This window comes from Ixodes scapularis, unplaced genomic scaffold (genome assembly GCF_016920785.2).
Source record: "Ixodes scapularis isolate PalLabHiFi unplaced genomic scaffold, ASM1692078v2 PGA_scaffold6__148_contigs__length_123643588, whole genome shotgun sequence".
Taxonomy (NCBI): domain Eukaryota; kingdom Metazoa; phylum Arthropoda; class Arachnida; order Ixodida; family Ixodidae; genus Ixodes; species Ixodes scapularis.
The window spans coordinates 77,753,833-77,772,852 of NW_024609881.1; the positions used below are offsets into that span (position 1 = coordinate 77,753,833).

Consider the following 19,020-nt stretch of genomic DNA (forward strand, 5'->3'; position numbering starts at 1 on the left):
TTAATATATCAGTCGATTATTCGGTTGGCTAGTCGATTGATTCTACAGCCATGTTTGTAACCTATAATTACGCTGTAGCTCGGAATAACAATGTGCAACTTAATTACTTTTTAAGAGTAACTTTTACATATTTGCTTTATGGCACTCACGGATCACGCTCAGGGCGATCATTGACGCTCGGAGCGATCGTTGGACGCGCGGAAACTCATAAATCTAATTATATTACGCGCGTGCGTTGACTTTAACGGCACAGCAATTTTCAAAAGGAAAGTGTGGCGCAATCCCTCCTCACGACGGGCCGAGCCAATTTCGACACGAGGAAAAGAAGTAAAAACATTTTAAAAGGCTGAAAAAGAAGGGCGAAGACCCAGGCCAGGTCAATAACCATTCCGAGCAGACGTGCATGCGCCTCCAAACGGACGCAGAAAGCGCTCCTAACACCTCTTGGAGCCAAATCAAGCCGCAGAGTTTTTTTGTGTGCAAGGAATGCGCCGACCAGGATGAATCTTTCGTTAAAATTAGCTTTCTTAGAAATCTTACTGCTTAGTTCTTTTTTTTTTTTCCATTATTGCTCAAAAGCTTAAGGGTAGAAACTCGTTACAGTAACTAAAAAATGTCTGTGTTGTAGGAGGAACGCCATTTCCCCAGTCCGTGGTTGCTCGAAGACACTCCTTCCAAATGATCGGGGGGCCCCCCATCAACCAAAAGTAAAGTCTGTGACGCTGAGAGCCAGGGAAAGTGGCTCCTGGAGAGGAGAACGAAAGGGAAAGGAAAAGAGGGGGAGGGGAGCGATGTGCAGAAAGCCGAAACGTCTGACCTACATCTGAGGCAAGCGGCAGCTTTCTTCCGGACCTGGCCTCCTCGCCTCGTGCCAGCGTTAGTTTCCTAGCCCACATTTAGTTGTTTTTCTTCTTTCTGTGTGCGGAGCCACGGCAAAAGTGGTCACCATACCGTGGTCGGTCCGCGCGAGTAGCGGGAGCGTCAGTGACACCGTCGGATCCAGAAGTCGTCCGCGGACTCTGAACTCGCTCCTCCTCGTCGTGTCCCTCGTGGAAGGACGTCGCCGGCCGCTTGTCGCTTTTTGCTCTTCGGCTGTGGGACTACCGGATGACCGCCGACAAGAACATGGAGATTGTGATCGCCGGACAGCTTGTCGACTTCAGAATGTCACCCTGACTTCAAGACGCGCATCTTTTATAGTGGAGGAATAAGGTGAAGGTTCAAGTCTTCCAGACTGTTTGTTGTCTTCCGTTTGGGAAGCTACAGCGCGACCTAAGTTCAGACAGCAAGAAGACCACGAGACCAAGGTACCAGCACGTGATTCTGCATTATTCAATAACCCCCAGGAAGTGTCCGCGCAGTGTCCCGGTGCGGCAAAGAGCAAACTTCCTCAAGTGCTTGTACCGTTTCCAAGAATCGCCAAGAGCATCGTAAACTCGGGTGAAGAAGTGTGATCGCTCGTCAGTCACCTGTGTTCGTCTGTCGTGCATTTGAAAAGCTGCCGCACGTGACTGATGCCCAGACAGTTGCCTGCGCGGTACGTGCGTGATTGGTACCCCTCTAAAAGCTAGGACCCTGCCCGACTTTTAGTATATAAACGTTAGCTCCTGGTGTTTGAGGGACTTTCTTTAAAATGTAAGCATAGTGTCTCATTGGCCTACTTGGATTGTAAAATACTGGCCAAACATACCGTGTTCATTGATAGGATAGAAATAACGCAACGGCGTTTTTTGTCTCCCTTAACCTTGACTAGGAGAGCTAAACAGACTAGAAGTCTAGATAGCTTCTTTACGATTCGTCACACGTTATCCGATCCGCTGTCATAGAGCTTAACTACTTTATGTGTTGGCTACTGCGACTAGATATCTGATATCAGCATCGGAAGCCCAGCATTTGTTTTCTTAGATTTTCTAATTTTTACTCACAGGTGCTACCGTAGTGAAAACTCGGAACATAGTAATTTGAAGGACACGCGCTCTGACTAATTTCTGATAGACATATCAAACGCGTTTGCCAATAAGACGGCTCACAAAACCAGATTTACTACAAAAGAAGGGCATAACCCCAAAGAAGAACAGTAGCAGGTAGTTACAATTAGCAGGAGGTAGTAACACACCGTTACGTCATTAGTAAATCGACAAGCGAGAAAACGGCAAACAGACCGTCCACGAGACAAATTGAAGTGTTGAAAAAAAAAAGGTTTTGAATGACTAGCAGCTAGCCTTCGGCCAGCACGATGATTGCCAAGGAACTGTGCCTAGCGGTTATTGCGGTGTGCATCGTCAAGATCGCCACCTCCGGTGAAGACGTCGTACCGACTACTCCTAAAGCCGTACCTCCAGTTGCTCCTGAGGCTGCCGCTGACGAACCCCCGGTTGTTCCACCTGCTATCCACAATGTGACAGGTGAGTCATTGCTTGTTAACCATCTCTCGCTCAAACATATACGTCCTCTTCCAGTTTTGCGCCATTGACATTGGCGCAAAGTGGCATTGACACACTTTTCGGGAAACCATACATGAAGCACTGGTCCGTCACACCAGCAGTCATCGTGGTGGCTTTGCTGCTGAACGAGTTTACCTTCTGGAACATACATTTTGCACAACCAAATTTGTTTCTCTTGGCAAGAAACAGTACGAATGACTACGAGTATGGCGCGATGGCGTCACGTGCAAGTGATGTACAGGGAGTTCCCAAGAAAAGAGAACAGTGCTTTTTTTTTTTTTTTTGGTCCGGGTAAATAAATTATGCATCACAAAAGGCTCAAACTCCGTGACAATGTTACACTAGCGATTGGGATAGAACGCGAAAGTTTGAGGACATGACGTTCTCTGGATCAAAATATAAGTGAGAAAGATAAAATTTCCCCATGAGTCGACGACGTCCACATAAGCCAAATGTCGTCAAAACAGGTAATGACATCGTGGTTGCCTGAAGTACCTGTTCCAGTGAAAAACACTTGTCGGCAAGAAATAGAATACTGTTTTCTTTCTTACTGACAAGTTTCTTTCATTGCGATAGCGCCCACAATGTAATTTCCCGTTTTGACGATATTACGCTTAGGTGGGCGTCGGCTCATAGAAAGAAATTTCGTCTTTCTCACTTATATTTTCATCGAGGAATACGTCATGTCCTCAACCATTCGCGTTCTATCACAACCGCTAGCGTCACATTCTCACGCAGTTTGACCTTTCTACGAGTCATAGTTTATTTAGACGTGCCGAAGAACACGGTTTTCTTTACTCGGGAACGCCCTGTATATATATTTTTTTTTTTTTTGCATGGTTGCAAGTTTGGTAAGCGGCCTATTCATGCGTTCACCACACGACCCGCTATGTTCTAAGGCCACCGACAGCGAATGTTACTAGAACACTCAGTTGAGAAAGTCACCTTCGAAACATGGGCCGCTGGCCTCCACCGAGACCGAGCTTAATACGATAACAGCGCCACCCTTTAGCGACGAGTTGAAACACGAAAGTTGCCTATTATGGCTACTACTAGAGTCACTGAATGCTCCCACGCTCGAGGTGCCAAGATGGCGGCTCAATCCTTTTTCTTTACTGTGGTCACCTGGAGATTTTAGAAAGTATGTTTTTGCGTAAAAACAAACAGAAAATATTCTGTTTGTAGGAACTTGTATTGGAGATTAGTACAAAATAACAGGCGCGTGATGTTTTCTAAAATCTTTAGTTTACAAGGTTTTCTGGCGCAATTAATATTGTTTTTATACAACCATGTCTCACCTGGGATTTCAGGTTGCGCGTCCCGACTTGGGCGCGTCCTAACTTCAGTAGTAATACGCGGTGCGTCCGCTTGGGAGTCGGGGGTTAGCATTCCTTAAACTACGTCCACCGTATATGTTTCGGCGCCAAAGTGGCCGATTAAAGCCAAAATAGAACTGACACAGTGGACGTTATCGAATGCGATACCTCAGAACCAATACAAGCAGCCGTTCAGTTCCCCGAGTGGCCTTTGCGGGAGGAAAGGCGGCGTTGCGATCGCCATTAGCCCGGTTCTCGAGTACGGATCGGTGCCACTTTTTCAGAGAAGGGGCAGTTTCCCAACTGAACTGCCGAGAGTCTAAGAAGCTCGGGGCGTGGCTTCTTATATTTACGTGCCCTGCTTCGGGATTCGCCTTGCGGCGTTCTTACAGGTCAATGCCGCAATTTCAGCACCTGCGGAGTGATTAGAAGATGTACGCGACTCACCGCGCCTTGCGTGTTTTAGGCTGTCAGTGACTTTAGTGTCGCCGGATGGATGGATGATGGATGAATACGGCTGAGCCCTTTGGATCGGGCGGTAGCTTACGCCACCTAGCCATTTTGTTTTACCATTTAAGCTTAGAATATTTAAATGTGAAATATATTCACTCCGCAGTGCAAAGAAAGTGAGGCTATGAAACCCCCTTGCCATCAGTGAATAAGAAAATACCTAGTTTTCTCTCGATTTCTGCCACCATTCACTTAATCTTTGCTTGGTAATCTCTACAGTCTTGAAATCCACTCTCCCTTCGCTGTCTCTAAAACCCAATGACTTTATTAAATCTATGTTGTCTTCGGTAGGCATGGGGTGAAGCCCTTTACAGTAGAGTATCAAGTGCTCAGCCGTCTCGTCCTCCTCTCCACAAGCAGTGCACACTGTATCAATTTCCTGGTACTTCACTCTGTATGTTCTACACTCTTAGAAAAAAGGGTCAGTATAGTCCTCCCTAAAGGGAGGAACGCTCTTGACACATATGTTCCTTCAGAAAGGGAGAAACTTTCGTCCCTTAAGCAGGGGAGGAAAAGTTCCTCCGTCGACTGCATCGCATTATGGCGGCCACGAATCGAGCAAATCGAGCTCGGTAAGGCTTAACGAGAACACTAAGTCTATTGCACGAAGCGAGAGGAGCAGGAAATAAAAACGTGACACGAGCTTTCCGCGAACTGTATTTATTTCCGAAGTTTCTTTACCCCTGCAGGTAAAGAAACTTGCGTTTCGAAAGCATGCAGTCACTCAGTCTTCTCATCGTCAGCACTGCGATGTTCAACGGAGACAACCGGCACTCAGTTCGCGCACTTTATGTCCTACCTTTGCTATTCCTCGAGCCACAATTCCTTCGTCAACCGTAGCGTCAACCGCACATCACGGAGGAGTGAAAATCATTCGCCCGCAAAACCAAAAGCCGCTCTCAAAAAAAAGCAAATCCGAAGCAACCTCTTGGCTTATCTCAGCACGGTAACACGAAATTATGGCGTAGCCGCGTAGCGTAAAAGGATGTTAAATCGCTTGCCACCAGATGGCAGGGTCAAGCAGAGTAATCGCACGTAGCTAGGCTAGGTGGCGCTAGGCACCGCCCAATTCATGTTTTACAAAAAAATATTTTTATTTTCTTACGCCACAATTGCGTTTCCTTTTCTTCGGAATCTCTAACACATGTAGACACGTTGCGCACACTACAAACATCAGGTCAACATATATTGAACGCATACACAGGCATCGCACATACAAACATCAATACAACAGCACACTACCCCGATCACTACTAGCGATCCCTGCGTTTCCGTGTTTTATAGTGGTCGTTTTGAACGTGCGGAATTTTTCGGTGACTCCCTAAGCAAAAAAAAATATTCCGAACATATTCATTCTTTTCCAGCAATGTCATACATCTGAGGCTATTTTTAATGGCTCAGGGGATGAATCTCTTATTAAAAAGAAGACGCTCAATCATGCCATAATTATTTGAAAGCCAATAAATCGAGCCGCTCCAATGTGGTTCCAAGCCATGAGTTTGTTTTCCCGCATGGCCCTTCGTAGCCAGTATTTATATTGTAGTGTTCGTTTTTCTATTTGTGCTGTTCGCGCAAAGCTGCAATTGCCGTCTTGAATTAATCTCTGTAGAGCGGATATCCACTCAGCTGGAAGTGATGCTTCACGGGCACAGAAATCGCTTTTCGATCAACTTGAATGCAGTCAAAGCCGCGACTTCCGACAACTGTTAAGTGTACGGAGCTGCGACGTTGCGAGCTCGAAAACTTCTAGCGCTCATCCCAGCGCGCCACTTAGAGGGCAGTTTCTACAGGAACCGTAATATATTTAAACAGTAAAATAAAGGATAGCGTTTTTTTTTTTTCGATTTTTGCCTGTCTTTTTTTTTATGCTAAACTTCCATTATAAATATACGTACTTTCCGTCATACTTTCGTAGTGTTGTCTTTTCCCCAGAGCGCAATCGCTCTCGGGGACCGACAGTCACATTGGCCACTGTACGATAGGAGCTTACCGTTCAGACCAGCGTTCCAACATGACTATCCACACGTCGATCGACTGCACCTAATCCCTCAAGTGGTTTTAAACTCTTTAATGTAAAGCGGAATGTCATCCTGCGACACCCCGGCCCCTCCGATAACGGCCCGACCAGCGGCATCAATGCCCGACAGTTTACGTCATCTCATCTTGTTGTTACACTGGTTACACCACTGATACGCGAACACACGGTCACATCGGCGATAATTCCAGTCTTCTGTTCACAACCCACAACACTGCCATCACGATGTCGCTGACACGAAGAAATACAGAACCACGTTGACGATGTTGCTGACACGCAGAAGAATCACGTTGAACGCCGGTTGGCACTCGGCACGGGACAACGGAACCGAACTCAGCACGGAAGGCACCCAGGCAGCCGGCAGGGAAACCTGCCTTCCTTGGACGCAGTTCCCGCGATTTCCATAACGTCGAAAACGTCGACACAGTTCCTCGTGGTTTCACTTCTGTAGTTCCGCGTGTGTCCCGCAAATTGGAGACGGCCGTCTTACCCAGTGTATGTAGCACTGCTGGCACTGCTCCGGAACTTCGCTGTTTCTAGCGGCTTCGTTAGCTCATTTGATCAAATTAGTGGTAAAAACGTCAATGCAACCGAAATGTTCTGCACGTTTGGACTAGAAGACGAAATTACAGGCGGCCTTCGCTGCCGCTGAAGCTCAATCAACTCAACATTAATTTATTAAACAACGTGCGCGATGTGCTCGAAAAACGAAACCGAAAGAAGATTGGTCGGGAGGGCGAAAGCTTTCTCCGGTCTGCCTGGAGGAGGAAAACGTCTCGGAGAATAATAAGGACTTTAATTTTCCTTTCATCGGTCTGGGTTTGTTTATGTGTGTTTTGGTAAACAAAAATAAAAAAAAAAAAAAACACTTTCCTGGGGATTGAACCGTTGACCACTTGGTCAGTAGCGCGATGTTCTACCCCTGCGCCAACTGAACAAGGAGGAACTCACCCTCCTCCTTTCATCTGAACTGCCGTTCCTCCCTTCTCTGGGCAACTTGTCCGCAACAAGGAGGAACAGTCGCTTTTGCTACCTTTCTCCTCCCTTTTTTCTTAGAGTGTGGTTCGCAGAACACCCGTTCTTGCCTCAAACAGCAATGAGCTTCCCCTAGAATTGTCATAAATGCTTTCTTTGGCAATAACTCTTTTGTTTAATCTATAGCTTTCCAGAGCAGTCTTTGTCTGCATTCCCTCTAGCCACCGATCTCTTTCTGTGGCCTTAACTTTCTTCTTAACTGAGACTTGCTCTTCCGTATCTTCGCTATAGCCCAAAAACTTTCCTCTTAATTTCCTAGTGCGCTGTCTCCACTTTGTGTCAACACTCCTCATGTATAAATAGCTGAAAACCTTTCGCGCCCATTGCTCCCCATCCATTAGCCTCAACCTATCCTCAAATTCTACCTTGCTCACCGCTTCCCTGCTCTCAAATGATGCCCATCCCATGTCTCCTTGTACTCCCTGGTTTGGCGTTTTGCAATGCGCCCCCAAAGCCAGTCTACCTACTCCGCGCTGTTTTATTTCTAGTTTCGCATGCACTTCGGATTTCATGCATAGCACTGCGTTTCCAAAAGTCAAGCCAGGCACCATGACCCCTTTCCAAATCTCTCTCACCACCTCATACCTGTTGTAATTCCAAAGTGCTCTATTTTTCATTACAGCTGCATTTCTGTTGCCCTTACCTATTATATACTTTTCATGGTCTCTGAGATATTCTGCACCATCACATATCCATACTCCTAGGTACTTGTATTTACTAGCTCTCTCAACTGTAATATTCTGTATCTTCAGCCTCTCAACTTCATCCTCGTTAAAAATCATGACTGCCGATTTTTCGCTACTGAATTCTATACCTAATTCCTCTCCTTCCCTACCACAGATGCTCATTAATTCTTGCAACTCTGTCCTGTTGTTAGCCATTAGTACAATATCATCCGCATACATCAATCCCGGTAAGGATTGCTGAATTTTTTGGCCTAGCTTACTGTAAGAAAGGTTGAACCCAAGCCCACTCTTCTCTAGTCTATCCTCCAATCCTCTCAGATACAACATAAACAGCAAAGGCGATAACGGGCACCCCTGCCTAAGGCCTCGTCTTATCTCTATTTTCCCTGTCGCCTTTCCTTCCCATGTTATAATCACCTTGTTATCTTTGTAAATGTTCCTTAATAGTGCTGTTAGTCCTTCATCTAGATTTAAGTTCTCCATTATGTCCCACAGGTTTCTTTGGTTCACATTGTCATAGGCACCCTTGATATCCAGAAATGCCAGCCAGAGCTGTCTGTTTTCTTTTTGCGCTATTTCTATACACTGTGTTAGAGAAAATAAGTTGTCCTCCAACCTTCTTTGTTTTCGAAACCCGTTCTGTAACTCGCCCAGTATGCCCTCGCAATCTACCCATTCCTCCAGTCTGTTCTTTATAATCTGCATTACCTACCTGTAAATAACCGGTGTCACGGTTATAGGACGATAATTCCTAATATCAGACTTATCTCCCTTTCCCTTATATATCATACTCATCCTACTAAGCCTCCATTCATCTGGAATATTTCCTTTTGTTATCATGGTACTCACTACCTCCCTTAGTTTTGCCTTAGATTTAGGACCCAAATTCTTCACCAGCTTGATAGGGATACCATCTGTGCCTGTCGACGTGCCACTAGGGACTCTTCGTTCCGCCTTTTCCCATTCTCTTTGTCCAAAATCCGCGATGTCACAAACTGGACTGCTACTTCCTTCGGTTCTCCTATCTTCCACATGTACCCGTTCCCGAAATTTCTCCTCCATCACTGCTCCTATATATTGTATCGCATCATCTCCCTCTAATTGATCTCCCTGATGCGAGAGTATGAACCTCTGTCTAGCTTGCGTTGTTTCACCGAGTGAGTTCAAGTGCTCCCAAAACTTCTTGGCAGCATTTCTATCTTTCTTACTTACATTACTCATCCATTCCTCACCCTTTCTCTGAATTTTCGCATTGATCAAACTGGATGCCTCTCGGCGACATGTTACAAAATTGTCCCATTTTCTTTTTACTTCCGTTTCGGACTCCCCACTACGCTTGGAATACCTGTGTTCTCTAGAGGCTTCCTGACGTTTTTGTATCGCTTGCTTCACTTCTTTGTCCCACCAACTTTTTGGTCTATGTCCTTGCTTCCCCTTACGTTTACTCTTAACTTTGTCTAGTTCTAGAGAAAAAAGCCTAGTTAGGCTCTCATAGGTCCAATCTGTATGCCGTTGCCCTGAAAGGTGGAGCTGCCTTCTGCCGACCGGCAGAAGGCAGCTCCACCTACGCAGCGGAGAACACTTTGGAAGGAAGGCCAAGCCTAGAAGAGACAAAATGGAGCTAGCGGACAAAACAGCGCCTAATTCGTTTAATTAAGTCAGACCGTTAAAGTCTTGGGTCAGGCTTTGAAAGAAAGACGCTTCAGACGAGGAAAGGACATATCAGATTTAGTAGGTATACATTTCTTTTATTCCTGCTCAATTTTAGTGTATATACACGTAAGCATTTTTAATATTTCTTGCTATCGTCAGTAGACTGTCGGGTTCAATAGGTTGCGAAAACGTATTCACCGTAATGAAAATGTGGTCTGTCAGTTCTTATGCATTTCTAGAGAAAACATAAATAGCCGCACTTTCTTCTTTATCTTTTTACTGCCCGTGGCGTTTTTGGTCCGATGAGCATCGTTGCGGCTTGCGGTCGCGTGCAACCTCTCAGGCGTGACGCACGAAATAGATTGCTAGCGGTCTCACTTGCTGGTCAAATTACCCATTAACAACAAAATACACCAGTCCATTTGAAGACCGACTAACCTCACTTTGTTAAAAGCTCAAACCACGCAACACTTTTTTTTTGTTGCTTTTTTCATTCTTTGTACGAGAGGAAAATACGTTTTCCTATTTGTGATCATCGAGGTTGTTTTTAACTGACGCTTTTCTTTAAACTAATTTGAAGAGCAAAACTGTACCTGTTTAAAATATATTCCACAACCATACCAGAACGAATACCTCAAGGATGCCTGTTAAATAATGTCAGGGTTCATTGTCATGGCCAGGAGAAAACACATAACCTGACAATGACTGATAATGGTTTTAATTCCGACTGAATACTGCTCAATACCTCATCCTTCTCTTCCTCGCATGTCACAATAAAAGCTAACATAATTTTTCTCGCTCTCTTTTCGTTCTTTCTACTGTTGAAGTTTCAGCAATGCCCACGCTGGTCGTTGAAATTTTTTTTAAATTTTTTAAGCCATTTTTTTTTCACTGAAAAACATTGCTCGTCACATCGAGGCGCATGCGCGGGAGAATAACGTCACTGTCCCGCGCAAACGCTAAGAGAAAGAAACGGATTGGAGAGGAATTAGTTGAACAGAAGCGACGAATTGCTGAGTATGAGGGATAAAGCAAACCTTCATAGAAGACAAGCAGTCAAGTAGCCTGCAGTGAAACACCTCAAAAACATAGCCAAAATAGTTTTTTTTTTTTTTTAAATTCCGTTAAACTATTATTAAGTAGAAGCAAAATCATCATCGTCCTCCGATTTCTACGATGCATTATTAGGGTGGCTGAGCATTGTACTTACAAACCGCCAGCCGGTGTAGCAGAACTTTATTGTCAATGACAGGCTAGGAGGACAAGGTGGGACAAGTGGAACCCGTCGTCGGTAGGTTTTTCCGTGTGCGTGTACACACGTCCCCCCCCCCCCCCCCCCCCCTCTCCGCCGCCGAGGGGTGTTTTTGATAGCGTAATTCGTAATGTCTGTATATCGATCTCGAGGGAGGGAAGGAAGCGGCAAGCGCGCTTTTGAGTGGCTACTCATAATGACAAAGAAAACGGCACAATGTAAGATCTGGGACACGGATAAATAAAATAGCGAACGACACGACACAAAATTTTGAGATTTTGTGTCCTGGTGTCCGTTATGCTATGATTTAGACGCCGATGTTTCCTAACCAGCCGGCCGCTACAATTTTGCTACTTGCAATTAACACAGAATACCAAAAGTGCAAGTCGTTAAAAAAAAAAAAAAGAAAAAAAAAGGCCTATTAGATTTTTTAAAGACCCCATCTAGCAACATTGGCGGTCGCCATATTTGGGGTGCACGAAGCTTGTGATTGGATCCGAGTCCTCGCCGAACGCTTTCGGAGCCTCCGTCTATACATGCTCAGAGTACGTGCTTAAACAATGGCGTGACTCGTATAAATTGACGCAGCTGCACCTACTAGATGGCGCGCCCCGCCTGGAAAGGGTCATCGTCATCATCGGGTCTATTGAGAGTCGCCGCGCCACCGATAGGCGGATGGTCCTTGCCATAAACGCGGAGCGTTAGAACGAGCAGTACGTCACGTGACGTCGACTCCGCCCTCTTGATGTACGTTTTTCATCGACGCCACTCATTTTCTGCTGAGGCGGACGACAAATTATGGTGAGAATTCGACGGAACTCGCGCTCTTAGCACGCGAACTTAATGCCGCGCAGGGTAACATGGCGGACGAAATTTTCGAAGTCGCAGCCCACCAGGGGACGAGCTATCCGCCTTGGTTTGAGAGCGTAAACAGGATTGATCGATTGAAGTGTTGTCCACGTTCCCCCCACAACAGGAACGAAAGTTTGTTTTTTCTCAATCTTGGAACGAGTTCGCGTTACGAGTTCCAAAGGTTCGAAAGGAACGCGTTCCGGTAACGTTTCGAAAATAGGAACGGACGCGTTCTCGTTTTTTGGTTCCTCCTAAAGGGAACGCGTTCCACGAACGTCATTCCTTGGAACGCCGTCCTGTGCAACACTCATTCAGGGTGCCTTAATCTGTAGCCTCAATATAGTTGAGCGTAGCACTCGGCCCAAACGCACCAACATGCGACGGTAGCAACTAGACGCTCCCCCCCCCCCCCACACACACGCACGCACGCACACACACACACACACACACACACAGACACACAAAAACCTTCTTTTAAAGGAAAATGGTTCATATGTTTGCAACGCAAGATGCTGGGCAAGGGGACATCAAATCGAGTGACCTTGAAGTTTATAAAAACTGCACGAAAAACTATCCTGGTAATTCCTTCTATTCTTCTAAAGAAAACAAGAGATTGGAACACGTTACCACAAGAGTTAGGTCACCATTACGGGCAACGATGTATTTTTTGTTCCGTTTGTGAACTTTGTCACGTCAGTTGAAATGTCCTGTTTTTCCTGCCCTCTTTACGATAATGCCTACGAGGCGCTGTAGGTGTTACGTAAATAAATAAGAAATTACTGATAAGGCGGCAGACGTCTACCAAACGGTTTCCACAATGGTACCACGATATATAACTGTCTTTCTCAGCGTGTATGTGGCACTCCACACACTCTCGATGTTGTCGTCTGTCGTACGGCCCGGCCCATCTGTGTGGCATTCCTGCGCCATATGCTTTACGCTAAGAGCGTATTCTTAGCCAAATTAATGAAAAAGGTGTTTCATCTAGTTCTTTTCTATATGGCGGGAATTCTCGAAAATGCAGGAGTCGAATAATAACCTTCATCGTTAAGTCCTCGGGGGCGCTTAAGGGTATTATAAATGAAATGAAATTAGGCCCCAGTGTGACTGACGACATCTCACCAGCAGACCTAGCGAAACGTCGTTTGGCCGAGGCCTCCGCGGATGTGCCTCTGAATGATGCTTCAAACTATATATACTCCGTTTCAAATTCCGATGGACCGCAGCAGCAAGACCAGCCAATCTAGCGCTATCAATGTACCGCGCTTGGCCAGCTTGGCTGCGCCCCTCCTCAAGGGCACGTGACACTTACACGGTATTGGATTGGCTCTGATGGGTGATAGCGTCCGTCGCGGTTCAACTGCCCTCATTCAGCGCTGCGCACTGAATGAGGGCAGTCGCATGCTCACGCGCTCCCTTGCTATCATCGGACGATATCGTTCGTCGTCATGCCACCGAAGAAAAACGTTGAGTGTGGCAGCTGCTCCAGTCAAATTGTCGGCAAGCAGCAATTTATCGCCTGCTCAGGTGGCTGCAAGAAGCGATTTCACTGCAGATGCATCAAGGTGGGCCTGGAAGAATACAACGCCCTAATGAAACCGAGAAAAGAGCGCCTACAAATGCAGTGGGTGTACTCGTCGTCACTGTATAAATTGACTGAAGATGTGCCTGCTTTGGATGCAACATCAGAAGATTCTGAGTCGGGTAACGAAACGGAACTCCCCAATATGAATGCAGCGCCGGATTTATCTCCTGGTTGGGCGAGTGTGCTATAGACAAATTAGTCGTCAAGTTGGACGTACTAACGGCCGAGGTAAAATGCCTTACGGCAAAAAACAGGAGCCTTTGGTCTGTCCTTCCAATATCAGAGCTCGGAGCTCTGACGTCTGTGCGCCCTCAGTGTCTCACCAGATAGACCATTGTTAACAAACAAGTCAGTCTTTGCCCACACCAGCTGTGGAAACCAGATTCGGGAGAAGTGAAGCGTGTGCGCGTGCGCTGTGCCTGCTGCAGCGCCACCGGTGTGGCGTGACGTCATAGAGTCGAGTTGGTGTATACGAAACAGCAGGAAAATGGAGGCGCCGCCCTGTATGGTTTTTGGATAAAACTAAAGGAAAAAAAAATCGACAAACATTAGCCGGGGAACTTTTTATCCACTATAGGATTTATCGGAAAAACTTGGTTCTTCGAGAGCTTGATGACACGTCCTATTAGTGTCATAGCGTCTGGTCCTGAGAACAGGTCAGTCCTCCTTTCTAACCTTGCACGGTAAACAAATGAGGGTTCGCCGTCAACGTACGTTCAGAAAGAACGGATCGAGGTTGCCTTATTGCTAGATTAGAAGAACCCAATCTAGTATGTGACTGTTTTGAGTTCAGTCTAATACCATTTTGTGTCTCTTACTGTGGAAACGATGTTTTATAACAGTGGAAGTCACTAGTCGCAGATTTTTTGTAAATTTTGCTCACAATTAAAATTATTTTTTCATGTTTTTTATGTGTTTATTTGTGGGTATAACTTCTTCTTTATTCATATTTTTGGTGAATTCAGAATATGGCAGGGTAAAAGTTCTATAAACTACGACCTCTGGTATTTCATAATTGAACAGGTGTAGACTTTTTACAAATGCCGAAGGTTTTTCGATTGTATTCAACAAATGTAAACTTCAATTAGCGCCGATAGGATTTGCGATAAAAGTGACCTCCGAAAACAAAACAAAGAGACCCTCCGAGTTTCAACAGCGAGAATAAAATGAACTCCGAAAACACAGTACCCTTCGCACGAGCTTAGAAAATCAAAACGTGCATATACAATATAAAGTACTTCCTTAAAAATTCATTGTTACTTGTAACAAAGCCAACAAGAACACGAGGAGCGACTCGGAGAGAAGAACTAAAACAAACGGGGCGTCACAAGTGGTTGTTACAAGACGGAAGACGTCGATGGCAATCGGGCGCCTCTGTCAAGAGTGTCTTCTATATAACCTCCAAAGAAGAAAGTACGACCTCTGCAGAGGTCAGGAGGAAGGCATCGCGGTCTCGGACAGCGAATCATCCGTTTATTCAAATGCGACGAGGCATGCGTCTTCCGTATCTGAAACTTCCGCATTATCCCCATGCAGACGGTCGACTTGTCGCTCGAGTTTCAGGACGTCTGATTTCTACTTGGAATTCTTTTATTTTAAATTGTGCGCAACTCTTTCCCTTTTTTTTTTTTCGTCGATAGCCGTTATTGGCGAAGTTTCGCAGCGGATCAGGCGTGTGTGTATGCTGTGGCCCGCTAAATTTAGGGGAAAACGCTCCCCCCTAAATTTAGCGGGCAATCACAGTGGCGTACGACACTGTGACGTGTTGCGAAGCTACACCATCGCGAAGCGTTTCCCCGTTAAGCTTGGAGAAAATTCCGCGCTACGTTTAGCGGGAAACTTATAACGTCACGGGACAATGCAATTTCTGCACCTCTGCCAAATGTTGAATGGTGGTGGAGAATGATTGTACGTATAGTCCGTGTGCAGCGGAGCATTCAGCGCTTCGGCTGTCGCCTCTGCTCATTTGCAAACACGGCAAAGAACCTGGTTTGTTTTTGTGTGTGTGCTGTTTTTGAGGGTACGTTGTCACATCTTTTATTCACGAACAGAGAACCTACTTCGATTGTTGTTTTCGTTCGTTTACGTCATCTGTTTTATCCTATGGGGAGTCAATATGCTGCCCTCTTTTCCCCCTACAATTTGTAAATGTGCCTTTCTCCACAAATTACATGTAAACATTCGACGAAACCGACGTTCTGGTTAGAAATTCGTAACGAGTGCGTTTTCCTTTACCGCGGCTATAAACAAACGGCGCTAATAATATGCCATCTGTACTAAAGTTCTAGCGTGCTTAGATTTGAGAGTGTTTCCGACTGCTCGATCACGTGTCGATCGTCTGCAACCGTCTCCATGCTTTGGTCAGATACCTTAGTGAAGAATTTGGATAAATGTCCTAAAGCTTTGGACAGATACCCTTGTAAAGCATCTAGGAAAATACACTCGTAAAGCTCTGGATAGATACCCTGGTGAAGTATTTAGACCACATTTAGACAAATACTATAATAAAGCTGTGTGCAGATAATATAGAGAAGTAGTTAAAAAATACCCTAGTAACGATGAAAATAATCTCTGGAGAAGGGGAACAAGAGGGACAAAGGACAAACACAAATCTCCAAACACAGCTAGGTGACTGGTGCGCGATCGAAAAAAATTCGCCTGGTCCGGGTCGCGCACCAGTCCCCTAGCTGTGTTTGGAGATTTGTGTTTGTCCTTTGTCCCTCTTGTTCCCCTTCTCCAGAGATTATTTTCATCATTCTTCTCCAGCTCGCTTGCACCTTTGCATTTAATTGCATTATAATCATAACCCTAGTAACGCTTTGGACAGATAGCATCATGAGGTATTTCGACAAATACCCTAGTAAAGCTTTGGACAGGTATCCCAGTGAAGTATTTAAGCAAATACCCTTGTAAAGCTTTGCACATGTATACTCTAGAAAGTATATGGACAAATACCCTAACACATATTTGTGGAGCATTTGGACAGATACCCTAGTAAAGTGTTTGATCAAATATCCTAGTAAAGCTTTAGATAGGTAGCATAATGAAGTAGTTACAAAAATACCCGAGTAAAGCTTTGGACGGATAGCCTCGTGAAGTATTTAGACAAACGGCCTAATAAAGGTTTCAACAGGTATCCCAGTAAAGCTTTACACATGTATACTCTAGTAAAGCATTTGGACAAATACCCTAGTAAAAGTTTAGACAGATACCCTAGAGAAGTATTTAGACAATATCCTAGCTACGCTTTGGTCAAATACGCTAGAGAAGTATTTGGACAGATACCCTAGTGAAGTGATTGATCAAATATCATAGTAAAGCTTTGGATAGGTATCCCAGTGAAGTATTTGGACAAGTACCCTAGTAAAGCTTTGCACATGTATACTTTAAAGTATTTGGACATATACCCTAGTAAAGGTTTAGGCAGATACCCTAGAGAAGTATTTAGACTATTATCCTAGCTACTCTTTGGTCAAATACCCTAGAGAAGTATTTGGACAAATACTCTAATACATATTTGGACAGATACCCTAGTGAAGTGATTGATCAAATATCCTAGTAAAGCTTTGGACAGGTATCCTAGTCAAGTATTTAGACAAATACCCTAGTAAAGCTTTGCACATGTATACTCTAGTAAAGTATTTGAATAAAATACTGTAGTAAAGGTTTAGACAGATACCCTAGAGAAATATTTTGACAATTATCCTAGTTACTCTTTGGTCAAATACCCTAAAGAAGCATTTCGACAAATACCCTAATACATATTTGGACAGATACCCTAGTGAAGTGTTTGATCAAATACTCTAGTAAATCTTTGGACAGGTATCCTAGTGAAGTATTTAGACAAATACCCTAGTAAAGCTTTGCACATGTATACTCTAGTAAAGTATATGGACAAATACCCTAATAAATATTTTTGAAGTATTTGGACAAATACCCTAGTAAAGTGTTTGAACAAATATCCTAGTAAAGCTTTGGATAGATAGCATAGTGAAGTAGTTGCAAAAATTCCCAAGTAAAACTTTGGACTGATAGCCTCGTGGAGTATTTAGACAAACGGCCTAGTAAAGGTTTGGAATGGTATCCCGGTGAAACAGTTTGGACAAATACCATAGTAAAGCTTTGCACATGTATACTCTAGTAAAGTATTAGGACAAATACCCTAGTAAAGGTTCAGAGAGGTACCCTAGAGAAGTATTTAGACAATTATCCTAGCTACTTTTTGGTCAAATACCCTAGACAAGTATTTGGACAAATACTCTAATACATATTTGGACAGATACCCTAGTGAAGTGATTGATCAAATATCCTAGTAAAGCTCTGGACAGGTATCCTAGTGAAGTATTTAGACAAATACCCTTGTAAAGCTTTGCACATGTATACTCTAGTAAAGTATATGTACAAATACCCTAATACATATTTGTGAAGTATTTGGACAGATACCCTAGTAAAGTGTTTGATCAAATATCCTAGTAAAGCTTTGGATAGATAGCATAGTGAAGCAGTTACAAAAATCCCCGAGTAAAGTTTTGGATGGATAGCCTCGTGAAATATTTAGACAAACGGCCTAGTACAGGTTTGGACTGGTATCCCGGTGAAGTATTTGGACAAATACCCTAGTAAAGCTTTGCAATTGTATACTCTAGTAAAGTATTTGGACAAATACCTTAGTAAAGGTTCAGACAGGTACCCTAGAGAGGTATTTAGACAATTATCCTAGCTACTCTTTGGTCAAATATCCTAGAGAAGTATTTGGACAAATACTCTAATACATATTTGGACATATAGCCTAGTGAAGTATTTAGGCAAATACTATATGAAGCGTTGGATAGATAATTTGGGGAAGTATTTAGAAAAGTATTCTAGTAAATCTTTGGACAGATACCCTAGTGAGGTACTTAGAAAAATACCACAGTAAAGCTTTGGACATTAACCCTACTGGGGCATTCAAATAAATACTCCAGTAAAGCTTAGAACAAATACCATGGGGACGTATTTAGACAAATACCCTAGTAAACCTTTGGAAAGGTACTCTCGTGAAGTATTTAGACAAAGAGCTTAGTGAAGTAATTAGACAAATACCTTGGACATAGTATCCTTGTGAAGTATTTAGACAAATACCTCGGTAAAGCTTTGGACAGATATTCTAGTGAAGTATTTAGACAAGTACCATAGTAAGACTTTCCACATGTGTAAAGTATTTGAACAAATACCCCTGTAAAGCTTCGGACAGATACCCCAGTGAAGTATTTAAACAAATATCACAGTAAAGATATGGTTTCGTTAAATACCCTAGCGAAATATTTCGACAAATAACGCACTAAAGTTTTTGACAGATACCATAGTGAAGTATTTGGACAAATACTACAGCAAAGGTTTGGATAGCATAGTATTTAAAGAAATACTCTAGTAATGCTTTAGACAGACTCTAGTAAAGTATTTAGACAAATATAGAACTTTAGACAGATGCCCCAGTGAGGTATTTATACAAATACCATAGTGAATCTTTCTACAGATGCCCTAGTGAAGTATTAAGAGAAATACCACATTAAAGCCTTGGACAGATGCACTAGTTCAATATTTAGAAAAACACGATATTAAAGCTTTGGACAGATGTCCTAGTGCAGTATTTAGAGAAATACCATATTAAAT

The 19,020-nt window shown here is 44.0% G+C and overlaps 1 protein-coding gene across 1 annotated transcript in view; it reads left to right on the forward strand.

The window, feature by feature from the left end:
- The first annotated feature begins 1,813 nt into the window (after window positions 1-1,813).
- Window positions 1,814-19,020, forward strand: part of LOC8028061 — a 49,902-nt gene continuing 32,695 nt past the window's right edge. Inside the window, exon 1 of the mRNA XM_029968250.4 lies at window positions 1,814-2,405. Coding sequence (XP_029824110.3) covers window positions 2,237-2,405 — 169 coding nt within the window. The 5' untranslated portion in view covers window positions 1,814-2,236. The remainder of the gene's footprint in view (window positions 2,406-19,020) is intronic.